General features: G+C 35.5%; 1 protein-coding gene across 1 annotated transcript in view; it reads left to right on the top strand.

The window, feature by feature from the left end:
• Window positions 1-19,033, top strand: part of LOC119189777 (probable JmjC domain-containing histone demethylation protein 2C) — an 80,934-nt gene extending 61,901 nt beyond the window's left edge. The window contains exons 4-6 of the mRNA XM_037440344.1: window positions 8,630-8,851; window positions 15,399-15,483; window positions 18,780-19,033. Coding sequence (XP_037296241.1) covers window positions 8,630-8,851; window positions 15,399-15,483; window positions 18,780-18,856 — 384 coding nt within the window. The 3' untranslated portion in view covers window positions 18,857-19,033. The remainder of the gene's footprint in view (window positions 1-8,629; window positions 8,852-15,398; window positions 15,484-18,779) is intronic.
• Window positions 19,034-19,240: the final 207 nt, after the last annotated feature.

The raw sequence follows: 19,240 nt of genomic DNA, 5'->3' as shown, positions 1-19,240 counted from the left end.
TATTCATTAGTTGCGCGCCTATAAAGCTCTATCAGAACAATTTGTAAATGTGCTTCTAGAAATATCCTTATCAAGTAGACTATGTAAAACAAATATACGTTTTAAAATACAGTCTTTAATGTAGTTTAACTTACTACTAAGCATGCTGTGCCGACAAGCATACAAACATAGAGCAAATGTTACATGGGTATAGTATTTAAGGCGTATTATATTGATTGCATCCAGTTATGTATACAAAAAAATGCATGTGATGTAATTAATGTTGTTATCTGTTTATGATATTTAGTTACCGACAGTGAAAGTAATGATAAACATGTAAAAATAAAATAAAAATGTAAAAATTATAAAACCCCATGTGTAGGTCTATATGAAAATTAATTATCACTACTTCATAAACGTAGTTTATTTATTTACTACTTATGCTTTTTAGTATGCGTAAAATCATTTATTACTCATGTTGTTTGCATTTAATATGATTGTAAACCCCTACGTACACTCAAATGTTTTTTTAATGATATGAATGAATTATATAACGTGCGTTTCAGGTATTTTTGAATATCAAACATAGGAAGCTTAGTATTAACAGTTATTAGCTAAACATCTTATCATAAAAGTCTACAATCTACGGCCTACGCTTATATAACAATCATATTACTACACATTTCGTGGATATATTATAACAAACATATTAATGTTATAATGCGCAGTGCGTACATAATTACCTTCCAACAGAGCCGAGTTAATAACATCTGTCTGAGCACAAAGGTTGTTTGCACACCCACTTATTTTGTCAAAATATATAGTTTATTAGTTTAAGAGATGAAAGGAGCTCAACATGGTAAAAAGCAAAATGCATAAACGACCCAATTTCCACTGAGACGATACGAGTGTTTATCCAAACTTGCGCGCCCGGGCGAAGCGGGGAGATCAAGGACGGTGTCTGCCAAACATGGGGAGGGTTTCCCCGGGCGACGGGGGAGCTAGGGGTGGCCAGGGCCGGGCGGCGGGCGGCGGTGGGTGACTAGGGATGGGTATGTTTTGATGCTCGCCGCCCGCTTTATTGATTTTCCTCGCCCGCACAACCCGTACCTCCCCTTTATTATATACATTAGTGATGCAGCGGATATCCGGACACTATCCGGCATCCGACCCTTTTGGCAACTTTTTATTACACGTTTGAAGAAAATTACAGAGTATTTAGACCTATGGCAACAATGTTTGTCATTATTTTGCGGTGAATGATTCTTTTCATTTAAACTTCCCCGCATGCGTAGTTTGTTGGTTTAATACGTTTCGGGTTAAGTACGAGGCTTTTCATGCGTTGTATAAATTGGGGCGATTTTTCGGTCTTTGTTATTTGATTTATTGGTTTATGTGCGGGGACATTCGGTTGTATTTTTGTCCTTTATGTCTCTAATATGTATATTGTTTTTAAATATTTATTGTATTCTGAATAATTTGGGTTTAGATAAGTTGTTTCTTTATAAGGGGTTTATGTCATTTAGCTGGATAAAAGACCATTGGGTTACAACTACGTAATTACTTTGTTTAAAAATGATTATTATAAAGTTTTAAGAAATACACTATCTATTTACATTTATTTGTGGACCCTCGACATGATTTAGCATATGTTTATATTGTGACCTCATTCAAAGCAAAATCTCAAAAGCATCAAGTGAGGCATACATAAAGTAAATGGCAAACAAAGGAAATCAAACGTTTAGAATTCATTCAGAATTCAGATACGTAGTATATAGTCCCCATTGTTATATAAATTGAAACACCAAATATTGCAGTAAATACGTTTTAGGATAGATTTAGATGTTGTACTTGTTCCTCCCGAGCTTCAGGTATTCGCCGTCGATTGCGGCTATTTTTCGTCAGCCGGGCCGTGTGTCGCCGTTCTCATCAAAATTGATTGATCGGTTTCTAGTTGCTACCTAACAGAGCGGTTCCTTTCGTATTTCTACTTTTCAATCTCCAGAGAACTCTTAAACATTATACCTTTTAATGGCATTTAAATTAAATTTCAAATAGACACGATTTCAATCAGACCCTTTATAAAAAATAATATCTTTTGTTTGATCTGGGGTGAATCGTTATTTTTGTATTATCTAGCCTTTGATACAAGTCGGCCAAAAATTTCATTATTACAGCGTCTGCGAGTGAAATTTTCTGTGTTCCTTACATATACCCTTATTCTGTACAAAATATCAAGAAAAGGGATGTTCATTAACGTTAAATTTCCTTTCATAGCCAGCGAGCCGTGCGCCGGTGCCAGGCTATGTATATCTTTAGCTATTTTTTCTTCTTTGACGTTTGCTTTGTGTGAAGTTTAATTGAGAAACTCCTTTTTTGTTTTGTGTGCATTCATTAATTTTAATAAACGACCACAAATGGCTGCGATAAGATGGTGTTTAATATAAAAACGTCAGTAAGTCAAGGATATTTATAACAAACACTTCATTAAAATATTCCTAATGTTATTTTAATTATGTCACAATACGCTGAATGAATAAACTATGACATAGTTTACGATTATATTATATTGTAATGTGTTAAATATTAAAAAATGTAAATAAAATAACGGAAACAATGAGTCTACAAAATAAAAGGCAACGTTACTAGAAAAAAGAATTATGTCACGACATAATGTTTAATGGAAATAATGAATTTGACGCAAACTCATCATCGTCATAATTAAACAATTCGTAGAAACAATGTTGCATAACTTTATGTATAAAGAGAACAAAGGACTTAATCAAATTATTTTGTTCTATTATGTTTCCCGTACATGGGTATTTGCTCGGGATGAAGTTGTTTGTTTTTATTACTGTCCAAAGGAGAGGTCGGGTTGCGCAACGATTGCCAGTCGCTTCGGAAACTGGGGTGGCTTGTATGAATACTTGCGAGTCTTCATGTACCATATGTCAAATAAATAGGTTACAATGTTGTTTAAAATATAGCTTGCGTGGTATATTTATTGGAATTTGTAAAGATTCATTTGCAATAAAATATTTTTTGGATTTTATCGCGTTTTTTTATATTATCATTTTCTCCCGACTTTACAAGGACTGTAGTTTTCATGGTCATGCGGCGGACTGAGGTGTTGGTCGTCCTAAAAGTCATATAAAATGCGTAATTGACTTACCATATCTACATACCACATACATATCAAATTAATGTTAAAATATGAAAATACTGTTAAAATTCCTTTCATAAACTTTCTATATAAATCATAATTAAAAAGATCTTAAAATTTCACCGTCAAACATTTTAAACTTATAGCGTATTAATTAACACATTTCTGGAGTTATAAATGAGCGCAACTTCGTCACAAAGTACGTATAATTAAAAAACTCAATTAACAAACCGGCAATAGAAGTTTATCGCGAGTTTCTTAACTTTGTCGCCGTCAGCGTACACGCAATACAACTCAGAAACTGTTCACCGCAAAATTTAAACGAGTAAAGTTTGTTTCAGTTAGCTTACTCCAGTGTCCGGCGCGGCCCCTTGCCTCCCTACCCCAATAAGGAGAGGGACATGGCATTGATATACCTAGTCTTGCCATAAATATTGTAATAAAGAAAAAAGAAAATTGTTAACTGCAAATAACATTTATTACTTTTACAGTGTGTCAGTTTAATACATAAATATAAAACAATTAAAAATATAAAAAGCTTATTCGAAGTGGTCTCCATTGGCTGCAATACAGTCCTTTAAACGATGAGGCCAGTTATCAATAGAAGCACGCACTCTTTCCATGGGAAAATTCTTCACTGCCAATCGTATAGATTGTTTTAGGGACTCCAAATTATCATGGCGTTTAGAGCAAGCTGTACTCTCTAAAACTGACCACAAATCATAATCCAGCGGATTAAGATCGGGACTAGACGACGGCCAGTCTTCAGCTCTGATGAAGTCCGAAACGTTCGATTCCAACCAAGACTGCGTGGACCGAGCTTTATGACCCGGCGCCGAGTCTTGCTGGAAGGACCATACTTGGTTATTGAACATGGTGATGTTAAGGGGCTTAACTACCTTCTCAAGAATGGTATCTTGATACACTTGTGCCGATGTTTTGATACCTTTTCACAAAAATATGGCTCAGTCACTCCTTCATAGCTAACACCCCACCAAACCATCACTGAAGTCGGATAATGTCCACGTTGCACTCTGTCGACTAATTGGGAAGCTTCCTTAGAGCTTTGAGCATAAATACGGTCATTTTGTTTGTTAAAATGTTGCTCAATTGTAAAAATTTTCTCATCCGTAAACAAAATTTTTCTGTGACCTCCCTTTGCGTACCGCTTCAGTAGTTGTTTCGATTTTACCACCCTATTCTTCTTTAAATTATCAGTTAAGAAATGGCCAGTGCGTCTCTTATAGGCTGCAAGTCCTAAGTCATCTTTTAAAATACGCGACATGGTTCTAGGTGCTATCTTCATTTCCCGAGATAAAATCTTTTGCTTTCGGACAGGATTTCTTCGAATTCTTTCCCTTACTGCTTTGACCACCTTTTTCGTACGAACACTACGTGGACGGCCAGATCTTTTCTGTCACAAACAGAGGAGGTCTCATTGTACCTATTAATAGCCCGGTACACAAACATTTTACTAATACCAAGTGTATGGAGAGTTTTAAAATTGCATTTGGCTCCATACCTACTTTGTGTAATGCTATCACAGCGATTCGGTTCTCTTTATCACCCCACACCATTTTAATATCGCAAAATATTTTACAATGTATTGGCGCCAAAATGAGAAAACACAATGAACAATCGTATAAAAATGACAGATTCGAAATTCAAATGTAATATTTTTTTATAATTAAGTGTAACAGTATTTATGGCCAGACTAAGTACTCACGGGTTAGACTAGACAATGTTGCTTTGATAGCGCGCTCTGTTTTATGAACGACATCAATATGACTGCGGCCTTTCTTTATTCCAATTTTTCATATTATGTAATTTATCCGTCCGTCATGGTCGTTTGCTGACATTATTGTGAATTGTTTTTCAATACTTGGTAGCATTCATATCTCCGAGAATAGCGCGGATATCCGACGTATTCAGTTGCGAATAGTTGGACGCTGGATTGAACAAATATGTGGCGTTCTCTGTACGACAAAGGTCGTGTGTTTCCTTCAGCTTTGGCTGGTATTGAAGCCCAAAGCAATTTTCCAAATTTTCGACATTGCGTCGTCTACAGTACTTCATATCCGCCACCGCAATATACGTGTTTGCATTTCCCCGTCCGTTCTTCCCCATGGCAGCGCATACCTTCATACATTTCATCTCGTTTGATGGATAGGGTTTTAGTGCATTGTCTGCGAACCTGAAAACTTGCTTTCACGACCGCCCGGGGCACTCTTAATGCAGCAATAAAACTACTCGCGAGAGCCAAGTTAGCTGTTTCACTGTTTCATTTTATACGGATTTTTAGAAGCAGGTGGGGAATATTTGTTTTGTCTTGGTATCGTTATTATTAGTAGCTGTTTTTGTTCAGGGCTTAATAAAATACCTTGGGCGGGATGAGCGGTGTTGAATAAAATACCACTTTGTATAAAACGCTTCACTTGCTTGTATTTGGGTAGGAAAATGTCAAGGTGAACGGTGCGCGGTCAGGAAAAGGATTTCGACGGAAATTGCTAAGATGTTTTACCTTCAAACTAACTTGTTATATGTTTTCGATCGTGAACATATTTTACATGTATTACACGTTTTATTACTTGAGAAGTATTAATTGTAACCATTCAACATGCACAATATTAATTTGCAAACAGTTTCACAACTATCACGTTCGTTGTGATGTATTAGTCAGCTCTTAATATCTAACTTTCAAATCAAAGTAATATCTGCAGGAATATCCATCGTTATCAACGGTGGTATCACATCGCGAGCGGTCGGGCTGTGTTGGCAGGAAATTGAATGAGAGCCGCGAATGTATGCCAGACGTAATGGCTTCCTGGTAGCCTGCCGCTCGCCTATACTCGAATTAGGTATGTAACTATGTACAGAGCATAGAGCAAGTTGCATAATCGATATTTTAGCTAGGGTACTGCACTCATCTGGGCGTAGACATAAATGCATTACGTTGACTGATTCGAAAAACGTTTCATTTATTACACAGGTTTTATTCTAACATAAAACAGTTCAGTGGTATACGATGGACTCTTTTATTACAGGATTATTTTGAGACAGAGACGACATTCGATGTGACATTGAGAATGATATGACTATTTCGATTTGACATTGAGAATGACTATTTTATTTGTAATGTTAAATCACAAAAGAATTGCTATTATATTTTGACTGATACCTATCGGAGATATATTTAAAGTAGTTAATGACTCTATTTATCAATGTCGACTGATTTATCTTTATATATAAAAGTAATCTATTCTACATCAATGTAGAAATAAATACCTACTTAGATCTTGATACTACATTATGAAGTACATATTGTAGATATTAAGATGAGATTATTTTTAATAATGATAAATTGATACACGATGTTTTCCGTTTCATAATAATAATATAATGCCTTTGTATTTCGAACACAAAATTCTTGACAATTCCGACAAATCGTAAAAGGTTTACGATAATCGATAAATGTTTATCACCAACGTTTGGTGAACTTCAACGGCAATCGGATATTACGTCAGTATTGACCATCAAGACGGCGTCTTCACTATTAATATTCATCACTTTCTCAAACACCGGCATAATCCACGTTCTCATTCCCCGGGCCACGACCCGGTATTAATCACTGGGCGTAATCTCACCAAATAGAGTAACTGGACTAGCCGGAGAGCAAAATAAACAGTAACGCTTGTAATGCCTCGAGGCGGGTTGCGCAATGTTGCTGACTCATGTCCCGCGCCGACCGACTCACCGCCGCTCATCAGAGCGTGACTTCGCAACTTGCAACTTACTATTACATGTGTCCCTAGTTTACAATTTGTTACAAAATGGCCTGGCCGTGAAAAGGGCTCTGACTTTTTATTATGTTTACGTAGAGCCAATTGTAATTTTCTGCTCAATGCCATTCCTATTGTTTGCTTTCTTTATTATTCCGTATCGCTATTTACATTGCAATTATTAGATCCGCTTACGGAGTTTCTTGCGTCCTTGTCTGCAATTACGGCACCGATAGTCCGGTATTGTGTTGGTTTTTATAATTTTTAATTCATTATTCAAGCGAGCCGTCCGCGCTAGGCGGCTGACCCTGACCGGTCCAATAGCGTTGGTTAGCAAACAGGCGGATACTGCAGGCCACATGTATCTAGTTATGCAGCCTATAGCGCGGTGGATGTAAGGGGGCGAGTGGGTAGTGGGGAGGCCGGTTCAACGCACCGGATACGTCTGTCGCCGGGCCCAACATTGGAACAGGTGTGGGTTGGGTGCGCCTGTGTGCGTGCGCGCTGTAACATTGACATAAATACTAGTGCACTCGTGTGCACACATACAACACACACACCAATAGCGGAGGGCACACATATTGCGCGGACCACACTCGTGTGTATAGCACACAGTGCACACTACACACGGCACACGTAGTTTCGTCGTGTATGTTGTACTCGGTGAATTATTACTGCACTTAACACGATATACGCGGCCGCGACTGTAATGTTGATTTGTGGAGGTGTTCTGTAATGTAGGCCATAATGTTTACATGCATTTGATACGAGGCCGTAAAAGTTAGCGATTTATGTTGTAATTGCTGTGATTCTGCGATTGCATTCCACTGTGTGCGCTGTCCTACGAACGGTGGTTATAGAATGTTTTAATTATACATAACACACATGCTCTATTATCTATCGTACAATAATTACCGTAATTTATACAGAATGCGATGATAATTGCATTTTACGTAACACTGATTAGACGGGAAATGTGAAAGGTCGACGATATGGGATACAGACTAGTATAAGAATAATAAACAGATCGAAACTTAGAGTTTTAAATTATGAGGAATAAGGGATAATGAATTTGATCGTCGTCTCATTAGTCTCTTGGCATTATAGGTACTTAGGCCTTAACAATGAAGTTTTTGGGCCTATCCCCAGGTTAGGTAATAGTAATTTATGTTTTTACATTTTGAGAAAAAAAAATCCTGGCAATGGAATTATTTATAAGGCGATAGACTTGCTTTCCAAACCTGCCATCTCTGAATACTCCGATAGAATTACACGCGTGATCTGCTTACGAATGCAAACTGGATTAAACTATAATCCTGTCTTAGAAAACTTCGAATTAATTTAATTTAAATACGTTAATCCCAAAAGACATTACAATATCTGATTTTTCGACTTTTCAATATGGTCCTCGAAGTAAAGCTTGATCTTATCTATAGATGATATTTGTAGTTAAAGAGACTTATTCCTAAAACATAGTTATAGTTCACTTTATGAGATACATCTAAAAAAATAGACTAGTAAAGGATAGATTAATAAGACTTAGACTTACTGAAGACTGTACTAATTACTAATACTCATAAGATAGCTGTAACATTCATACTACATAATATACTAAATAATAAGGATTATGTATACATATATTTCCTATCTACTACTTATATTAGAACAATGACATAATTTATACTATATTAAACACAATTTGTTCCAGGAATGGGATCCGTACCTGGCCGGGTCGGAGAGCGGCGTGGATGCGATGACACTAACCGCACTGTCGACGGAGGCGTCCGCGTGGCGCACCATGCAGGACGGGCAGCGCATCCTGACCACAACGCCCTCGGTGCTGGGCGGGTGTCGCGCGCAGGTGTACCGGGTGGCCGGCGCCACGCAGTGGTACACGGCTGTTATTGTCGGCGTCAATGAACATACAGGGGTGAGGAAGTTTGCGGACGAATGATCCATATAACCCGATACCTGCTGGCTTTCCTTGTAAAATCTAATTATCATTAGAACGATTTACAGATCGCATTCATGCATATTATAACCTATATGTTATGTCGGGTTCCCTTTTGGAAAATTTCACTTTTCGCCACTGGTAAGTATACTATGTTTTAAGAAGTTGAAACTAGCAAGTTCTTACAGCAATATGTTGCGTAAGAACTTCCAGATGTATTTAGACTTGTGAAAATATTTCAATAATTCCATACACATGCGACTCGTTGGGAATCCTGCAAGATTCAAAATTAAAAGAAGTTGAATTATTGTGAATGTTTATAAGGTAAAGGTTACGGAAGTCAACTTCTGGGAGTTTGGTGTCTTGATAATCTAAACCACGCTACTAGATACTACTGGGTAGTCTGGAAGCGAGAGCCTGGCTAGGTATCCTTGGACAATAGCTGCTATTAGCCTCAATGAACATACTGGTGTAAGCAAGGTTTTAGATATTAAATTCAATTAACTATATACATGGCAATTCTTGTAGCGAGTACCTTGGGTAAGAATAAATGTTTTAGTACACAGCTATTATTTTCCACAATAAGCATACCTACGTAAATATTAAGAATGAGAGTTATAAATTAGGTTATCACCTTACTTTTTATTTCTGCCGCCCATTAAACAAAGAAGTGAGCAGAAGTAAGAGCTTAAGGCATGTACTATTCAGTATAATAACTCAACACTATGAAACTATAAATACCTCAGAATGCTGTGCACTAATCAGAGACATGTACCTAGTGTTTTATAAGACATAGTTCTGCATACTATCAAAGCAGGGTCAAAAGAAACTAGGTGACTTAAGACAGCGGCGCTCAATTTCATTGAACGGAAGATGATGTCATTATACGACTTGAGCGCAATTTCTAATTTGATTTGGCGTCAAGTAGGTGGTAGGTCGTAAAACATAACTCTATTCTTTGTTAAAACGTGCTCACACTGATAATGTGAACACTTATATTAGACTTAGAGCTGAGATATGGAAAACGAAACATTCTAATAAGCATATTATTTAAATAAATACTTATAAATAATAATTAAGAAATTTTTAAGCTTATTAATTACATTACAGGAAATTAGCATGAATTTATGGATTGATTGCTTCATATCCTCTCACGTTAATTTATTACGTGCTCAGTTCACATACATATGCTAATTCAATTAGAACTGGCGCGTATTTACTTCATTATCAGAAGGCTTATAATAGCGATCATTTGACCCGGCGCGGCCGTAGGAAAATACGTGAATGATTACATTTATAGTTTGTCTAGTTAACATTTACACTCTCTTCAGAAATAGTTGGTTATTTATCAATTCCATTTTTAAAAAACATGACACACGTTATCTGTCGATTTAAAGACATGCGCAAGCGCACTTAAGGAATGTTCCATGAGACCTAACTATAATTGATAATAATTATAAATATAGAGAAGCTACAAGACTGGTTTCTTAATAACGACATTGGCTCGTTATACTGCAATATGAATGCTATGTATAACATCTGTTTACTATATTCATATCTAGAAATAGCTGCACATTTCGTAAAGCTAGTTAATTCATGAATGTAATTAATTTATCCGTCTAGTACTAGTAGAAATGCCAGTGCAAGAGTTAGTTACCGTTGTTACAGCATAACAATTACCGAGTTTTATTATAATGGCACTTTTATCGACATTTTCATTAAATGCGGACAGGTGAATAAATGAAGGGTCGAAGCGCGTACCGCTAACTGTACACGCATTCTACAAGATAATACCAAAGCGGGAAGTTCTGGATGAAACCTGCTTGGTTTATTGAACGCGTCGGCATCTGAGGCCCCCACATTCGATTTATAAGGACAGTGTATAAGCATCGAAACACTGTTAGTATGTTGCGTCGCGTAAAGAAACCTGTCTCATACATGTGGCCGTCAGCAAAGGAGCAAGAATGCCCAACCATCCACCTGTCTCCGTTTTTAATTAATTACGCACTAAAAAGGGTAATGGCCTGCTCGATTTATGGATATCCAGTTCGTGTCTCGATTATCTCAATCGGAATTTAATTGTACAACCGTGGACTTAATAACATAGTCGTGAACGGCTCTTGAATTGTTCACATTATTTATTGTTTTGTGTCCGGCTTGTTGTATTTTTGGATTTGTTGCTGCACAGTTGGATATGTTTGATTTATCCTTTTATTCATGAGAGAGAGCATATTATTTTACATTCTTGGAGCAGTTTTCTACGGATATCTGATTATAATGGTTATTGATAAATATTGTGGATGCAGCTGTTTGTAGTTTTATAAGTTCGATAAATTTTATTGTTAAAAATAGAAAGTACAAATATTCATTGTTTGGTGTCTGGAAAATATCCTGTTAATATATTCCTCTCCTAGTCTCTAGGTTAATACATAATGCTTTATAAAATTTAATCATTGGGCTATTACGAATATTTTCGATTCACATTTTTATTTATCGGTCCGCCGCTGTGTGTACAGAGGTACTAAATTAGCAGTTGTTTTTTATGTTTACGTGTTTTTGCTAGAGTTGATCCGACCTTCGAAGAATTAACGTATCAATAAATCTGTAAGTTGCGCCCCCGCGCCACCGTCCGTCGGACGTCGGCTTGCCACCCCCAGCTCACCCCTTCGCTAACTTCAACAAACAAACTTTGTTGTTTTGCGTTATTGAAACACTTTATTGTTTTTCTTTCATCTGCTCCCCTTTGTGGACGAGCTAAAGTTTCTTGTACGTATCCAAACGAAACAATTCACTCGGAATTGTTCGAAAGTGTATTGTTAAAATCTGCTGATGGAAATGGAATTGTTGGTAACAATTTAATTCTACAATGGAGTTCTTTTGGTGTTTTGTCACGATCTTGCTGCGGTCGACGGCATTGTCGCGGAAGCAGGAATTACTTATAAATTTGACGTCCTGAGACTTGCAGTGACGTGTCTTTGTATTTCGTGCATTATTAAAGGTTTTACGTTTTATTTGTTATACAGTTACTTCTTTGTATCTCTATTTTATTAATTAGTGTTTGTTGCGTTGCATTTTGACTGTTTTGCATTTCAAATATTCATAGATGACAAACACAGTTAATTTGTGAATGTAATTTCTTAACGAAGACTCTGCATGTTTGTTACCACATGTGGTGATGACTCTCCAAGTTATTCTTATTTTTTCCTTTTATGTCTACATGGGTTTCTTATATTGTGCATAAATTAAGTCGTTTTAATTGTTTCTCATTGTTATTTGGTTACTGAAATTTATATTTTCAATCTTTTGTTGAATGACATATTGAAATATTCCAAAGACTGTATTAACGAAATTGTATTTGAAATAGATGTTCGACTTCGTTGGGTGTTCTAGTTTCTGCCTGCATGCTGTTTATTTTCAAGAGACAAAAACGTGTAGTATTTAGAAAGTGAGCCGTTGTCCTGGTTTTCAGGTTTATAGGCATGCTCCTTTACTTTAAATAAACTTACCATATCATAGAGCCTTTGTTATTATCTACACGTACGAAACGTGTAGATGTATCTGTATAACTGTTGTGATGTTTGAAATGGTTCTAGTTGTTGAGTTTATTTCCAAACAATAATAAAGCTATCACATGCCGTTATTATTGTAGTGTTATTAAACAAACTCGATAAGATAATATTAATAAGTCAAACAGACATAACATTTGTAGGTGCTTTTATCGTGGCGCCCTTTGTTACATAAAAGACGCTGTTGTGAGCAAACTTTCAACTACAATTATTCCAATAACTCATCAAACTCTTCACTGACTGTCAAAGTTTCTGAGTACTTCAATCTATCTCGAACTTTGCTTAGTAATTACAGTTAAAAAGTTGAGACGTTAAACAAATTTATACTGCGAATTAGCGAGTGGAAAACTTTGCGAAGTTCGTATAACTGGCGTTTGTCGTGGAAGTTGCGAGCAAGCCCTCGCCCCTGTCCCCATCCACTCACCCCCCTTTTCTGGTATCCGAAGTAAGTTTCTTAAAGTTTCCTCTTTGTTTCTCGCAAGTTTGAATAACTCCGTCTTTCGGACAGACGACGACATGTTTATCGACAACTCCATGTCGAACTAGTTGATATTACTAATATCAAGCATAACTTCGCGTGCCCCGCTCATGTCTAGGTTCAAAGAGCCTCTTCAATTATACTTCACTTATAAACTTTTTACGAGTTTCAAAGGAACACGATTTCATACAAATTCATAGATCGTAAACATAAAAGAAACGACAAGCTTTTCCTTGACATAGCACAAACGTTTTATTATATAAATTCAACATAAAAGCATAAATCATTTAGGATGACCGATATGAAAAATACACTTGAAATACCTAAGCACAATACAATTTGACTTTCGCTTGAAATTGAAAGGTTCGTCAAACAACTATTGGTAACATATTTATTGGGTTTTGATATTTTAAGTAAGTCACAGTTGACTGGTTTCTGTAGTGGCACACTGGTCGGTATTACAATACATTTTTGCTTTTTCTTGAAATGTATGTATGAAACGTAATACGTATTTCGTTGAGGAAAACTAGTAACCTATCATAGTCGACTACAATAATAGTTGTTATAAAAAAAAAATTATAACAGTTTGTATTGCTTTAAATCAATATACCTAAAACTTTGTCACACGGTTAATGAAAAGAGTTAATATCCGTTGGCCTGTTCAACCTTGGAATTATAAAACGAAAGATATTAATTGCTTTGTGCTCTTTTTTTCTTAAATTCACGACGGAAGAGCAGTCGAAGTAGGTATTAAGTTAATTGTGTCTCAATCCTTGGGAATATTTTTATACTAGGTGAATGTCTTGATGGCGTAGATGTATTGTGTGCGTAGTACGACCTCGCTTTGTGGTCATGGTTTCGAATTCAGGGCCGGGCAGTAATACTGCATTTTTCTGCCAAGTATTAGATCAGAGTCTGGAATTTGTGCCCGATATGGCGATAGGCTTGCCCTCTGTCACATAATGAAGCAGAAGATAGATGGTGAATAGTGGGTGTCCTGGTTGCACTATTGCCTACCTCTTTGGAGATAAAGGCTTGATGTGTGTGTTTTTCTACACTAGCTTTCATGTCATTTCCATAATAACGGTAAGCATATATCCTACTATGCAATGTGATTATAATTGTTTACTTCATAATTTGGCTTCTCTTATCTATGACTAGTGCAATTTAAGCGAATTATATCGCAAAAATTGCTGCTGTACTGACCAACGCTTAGACCAGAAATCAGTTTCGACGTTTTCAATAGATGTCGCTACATGTAACCAAGTTGTTTTCTTCACCATGGGCTACTAAATATTGTTTAGGGTTTATGATTGTCGAAACATAAATAACATTTGTAAGATTAAAGTAATTCGACTACAAACATATTTTATAAAATTAATGATATTTAATAACTCCAAGATTATCTAAAATTGCCTCAACGATATATTATACGAAACATCACTCATATTCTTCACAATATATCTTTACGATATGATTTGTTATAAAACTAGTTCCTTTATAAAGTTATTTATTGTGAAACTTTCAACGAAATTTGTACGTGGGACGTATATTTCGGCTGTTGAAAGCAACACTGAACAGACACAGAACTGTTTACGTTATGTACGTAGGAAACCACATCGGGCCGTGAGAAAGTTTAGATGAGAATTTGGGGAATCTTGTTTGCTTACGAATATAAAACACCTGGCGAACACTAGAACAGGCGGACCTGTGTTTCACATTGAACGAAATTGCTTATTCTTACGCGGGGAATTTTAGTTGTGATGAAATACCAATGTGTTGGTGCGTTTTTCTCGGGATTCTGTACTGTATCTCGAACATGTAGCTGTTATTTTATAACAAAATTCTTCGTGTAATGACTGATGGATTGAAAATAGGTTGTTTTATACGTTGATATATTTTTTCTAGTCAATCAAGATTTTCAAATATTAAATTGATATTAAGCTTTAGATAATATTAATTAGGTTTATAATTTTGCATGCCGGAGCACGAAGTGTCTTCAGTTTTCATACAGATTTCTGTTTCTATACCAAGATACGAAACACTTTATAGAAAAGTAATTGTTATCAGGAGAGCAATGAACCTCTTTAACAGATTCTACAAAATATTGGCTAGCAACAGACCGTCGACGGGATACAAAGAGCCTTTTACTGCGTCTTATTCCGGGAGAGAGCTTCTAGGGTGGGCATTGCCCTACTGTTGCTACGCCTAGACTGGGATTTCGTCTCTATTTTATGAAAAATTACAATTTTATTCATTTTATCGTACTCTATTGAATATATTTTATAAATAGAAATAGGACTATGAAATAAACCGTTCACGAATGTTTTATATACAAGAGTTTTGTGTTATTTCACATTCTTAATGAAACTGAAAAAGCCATTGTAATATCCGTTATATTTCACAAAATAGAATTTACTAATTTAGAGTTCGAGTCAATATCTCATCAGAAGCTATATTTCATTATTTTTCCTTTTACCAGGAGCTGACGGTGACCGACGACACAGTCCTGGAGGAGCACAGCGAGGACCCGTCGTTGGTTCAGATGAGACTGCTCGGCGACGGAGGTAATACACTTTTTATTCTCTTTTTAATCTCTTCACTCACCGCTCTTTTTATTTCCTTCACTCCACGCTCTTTTTATTCCATTCACTCATCGCTCTTTTTATTCCATTCACTCATCATTCGAAGCTGCACATTTTTTACCACGTAACTGATTCCGTAAAACATTTTACAGTAACAAGGTTTTTCCTAGATATTGGTAATGTTCGTAGAGATATTTTTTTTAACTTTGCATTTTGATTTTCAAATACTTGATATAATAAATATTATGTTATGCCTAACATTTAATTGTGATTATTAACTAATAGGATAGGATAACATTGCTAAGAATTTAGAGGCGGTGTTAGGTATCAGAATTCGACTTACACATGAAAATTCGTATAATTAAGACACTTTTGAATTAGTTTTGTATAAAAAATTAAACAAATTTATTCAAACTCCATCTCTATGCAAAACAGATAACGGTTTAATGAATAACCATCAGTCTGTTTCAGGATGAATTAATAAACTCTCGTACGAATGACTCAAAACCCGTCTCGCAACCCTTTTTATCGAGAATTTTGTGGGCAAACGTGATATTCCCCCATCCGAGATTAAATGAACCGTCATGATTGATTACGATAACGCGCGTTGAAACAATGCTCCCTGTTACATAAGTTGCACGGTGCACTGAATAATATCGTATCTGCCATCGCGAGAACAATGGACCGCGCCGGCACCGCAAACAGTTATGATTTATGTATCACATATTTTAACTATATAATTTAGATATGCCGTGGATCAATTGGCTTGAGTGTGGATTTATGTTCTGGTGTGCTGTGTGCCGTTTCTGCATGTTTACATATATAATCCTACTAATATAAATGCGAAAGTTTGTGATGGATGTATGTGTTTGTTTCTCTTTCATGAAAAAACTACTGAACGGATTATTACAGTAATATTGGTGATACATCAGAATAACACATAGGCGACAATTTATAATGATTTTGTGTAATTTGGTCATAATATAACGATACATATCATGGCGGTAGGTAGGCTTGCCCCCTTACACATGGCGGAATACACACGGCGGAAAGCATTAGCTTTGCCTCTGTCTACCCCGTTCAGGCTATAAGGCGTGAGTGTGTGTCAATGTAATAACAACCATGGTAATGTAGATCTAATAGAAAAAAGAGAAGGTTTTAATTATTCAATCCAATTTTATTCGTCCAACAATTTTAATTATGCTATTTGAATATGAAAGTAGAGACCACCTATTAAAATTTCCTAGACCTATGTAGGCCCTAGTATGAGACTGTTACAACGATACAGAATAAGAATGTGAGATGTTGAACAAAACTGTGTTTGTTTATGTTTCACAACTGTATCGGAAATTCACAATAAACTTTTCACGTGAATTCGATCCGCTGGCTTGTCGTGTATTCGTTTTGAAAAAACACCTATTATTCGTAATGAGAATAAACAAAAGAAAATATAAAAATGTACATAATGAGTAAATGACGCGCAAGTTTATCTCACGTGAATCGAAGTTAACCTTTAACATGAACACTTTGTTGACAAGAATTCGATGTATTTTTAGCAAAAGGATACGGGTTTATAATAACAATGTATCAAAGGTTATCACGTGATGGGACGCAAGTTGTTTAATGTGGTGGCGGCTGGAGTGATTCGATAATGTAAACTTGACCTTTGCTTGCCCAGTCGACGTGATGTTGCATTCTAATTCATTGTATACCAAATTATGTTGCATTTATGTAATTTATTTTCATATTGTTTATATCACTGTTATTACTTACATACAAATATTATTTAATAAAGAATTTCGTTGAAAATCGTGACTTTCTGGAAGATTCGTGTGAGTTTAAAAAATTAAATAACAATAAACAAGAAACAAATGGTCTAACCGAATAACGTCATGAATAATAGAAATCACCTCGGGGTTTCGCTTCGCATTTCTATGCGTAACACAATGTATGAAAGTAAATATTCCATTGTGGAGTTTATCTTAGTTTAACAATGAATTAATTAGGCCTCAGTTATCAGTAGTCACACACTGAGCCAGGCCGTGTTATTCAATCGACCTTTGTCTCGAGATCTTGACAAAGATTAATGTTAAATAACGTACTCTTACTACGTCACTATATTTTAAATGAATCGTTGGTCATTGTGAAACTTACTAATGCAGTTTAATTAGACCTTCACTACAATTTTGACCCTTTTTGACCGTGTATAGGTAAAATATAATCTGTATTAATAGAAACCGCTCTTTAATGGGCATTTTATTACATATAATGACATGTAAAGCGCTTTGTTATGTAGTTTTGACTATAAATTAATCTGCTGTCTGAAGAGGGATGGTACCCCTTATAAAAAACAATGCCAAGCTGCTGTCTTTGTTTTATTTGGGCAGTTGGTAGGGTTGTTCGAGGACCAAAGCCCCCTAACCACTCCCACTACCACTCCCCTGTTCCTTGTCTCAAGGTCAGTAGTGCTTCCACGATTGCTGTATTGTTGCATGGCGGGTGTTCATTATAAATAACTGTGATCAGTTATAATTGGGCTGCTTATACCTTATTTTCTTTCTAATGGTGCCATTTAAAATAGGATTTAATTCTATGAGTAAAGATGTTTTATATTACTACCGTACATCTTAATATAATATAATATAATATAATTGAAACCTTACAAACGTTTCGCAATTTTGCTTTAAAGGAAAATACACGCTTATTCTCTGCAAATAAATAAGTTTAACCACCGCGATAACAGATGGCGTCATACAACAAATGTTCAAAATAATTCTTATTACATTACGTTCTTTAAATATATGCACATATATTAAAAATGTATTATTTATGAATTGTAAATAATGGGTATGTCTGGTTATAAACAAATATAAGTGTGTATTTGCGTGTCTGCTTCGTAACGACGAATTTTCGGAATAAATAAGTAACATATCAATAAAGCTGATATTATTTATAAATATTTTCTAGGTATATTTGTTATTCCATATAAAAGTATTATCATATTATAATATTATGCACATTTCAAGTAAGTTTTAGAATTTATTTTCAATCTTTATAAATATTAATATTTATCAAACGGAACACGTAGCACGTTAATCTTCTAGAGAAGAAATAATGAAGTCAATCAATGTCAATGACATTTAAAAAGAAATAAGAATCTGTAATATGCAAAGATTTCTTCAGAAGTACCTCATTAAATTATGTTCTATTAATAGTCAAACATATTGCGTTAAGTAAGCAAGTACTATTAATTTTACTATTAATATTGTTTGTTTCAGTAATCGAATCGATAATGCGTGGCGAGGTGGTGGGCGTGATGCCGAGGAGGTCCCGCTCCAACCTACAAGTGAGTTAACAGTCATATCCTACTCCTTTATAACAGGAAATTACATGAAATATTTGGTTTATAGACTACATTGTTTAGGAGTGCTTTGAAAATCCTTTCTCGGAATAGTAATCCCAATAGACCGAGCATTCTTTTTAGAAAAAAAGTAGCCTATATGTTAATTTAGTACATTGTCTATCTGTATACTAAACTGAATTAAAGCAATTACTATATAATAATTGCAAGGTAATAAACATCTAAACAAATTCGCAAACTATGACGTTTGTGAATAAAAATTTTATGTGTTTATAAAATGAAAAAAGCTCTCAATATCATTTATTCCAATATAAAAAAAATTATAACAGGATCAGAATAGTGTCCTGAATATTTTAATGTAAACAATTATTATACAAT

The sequence above is a fragment of the Manduca sexta genome, chromosome 19, assembly GCF_014839805.1.
Source record: "Manduca sexta isolate Smith_Timp_Sample1 chromosome 19, JHU_Msex_v1.0, whole genome shotgun sequence".
NCBI lineage: Eukaryota > Metazoa > Arthropoda > Insecta > Lepidoptera > Sphingidae > Manduca > Manduca sexta.
This window is presented reverse-complemented; position numbering and strand designations above follow the sequence as displayed.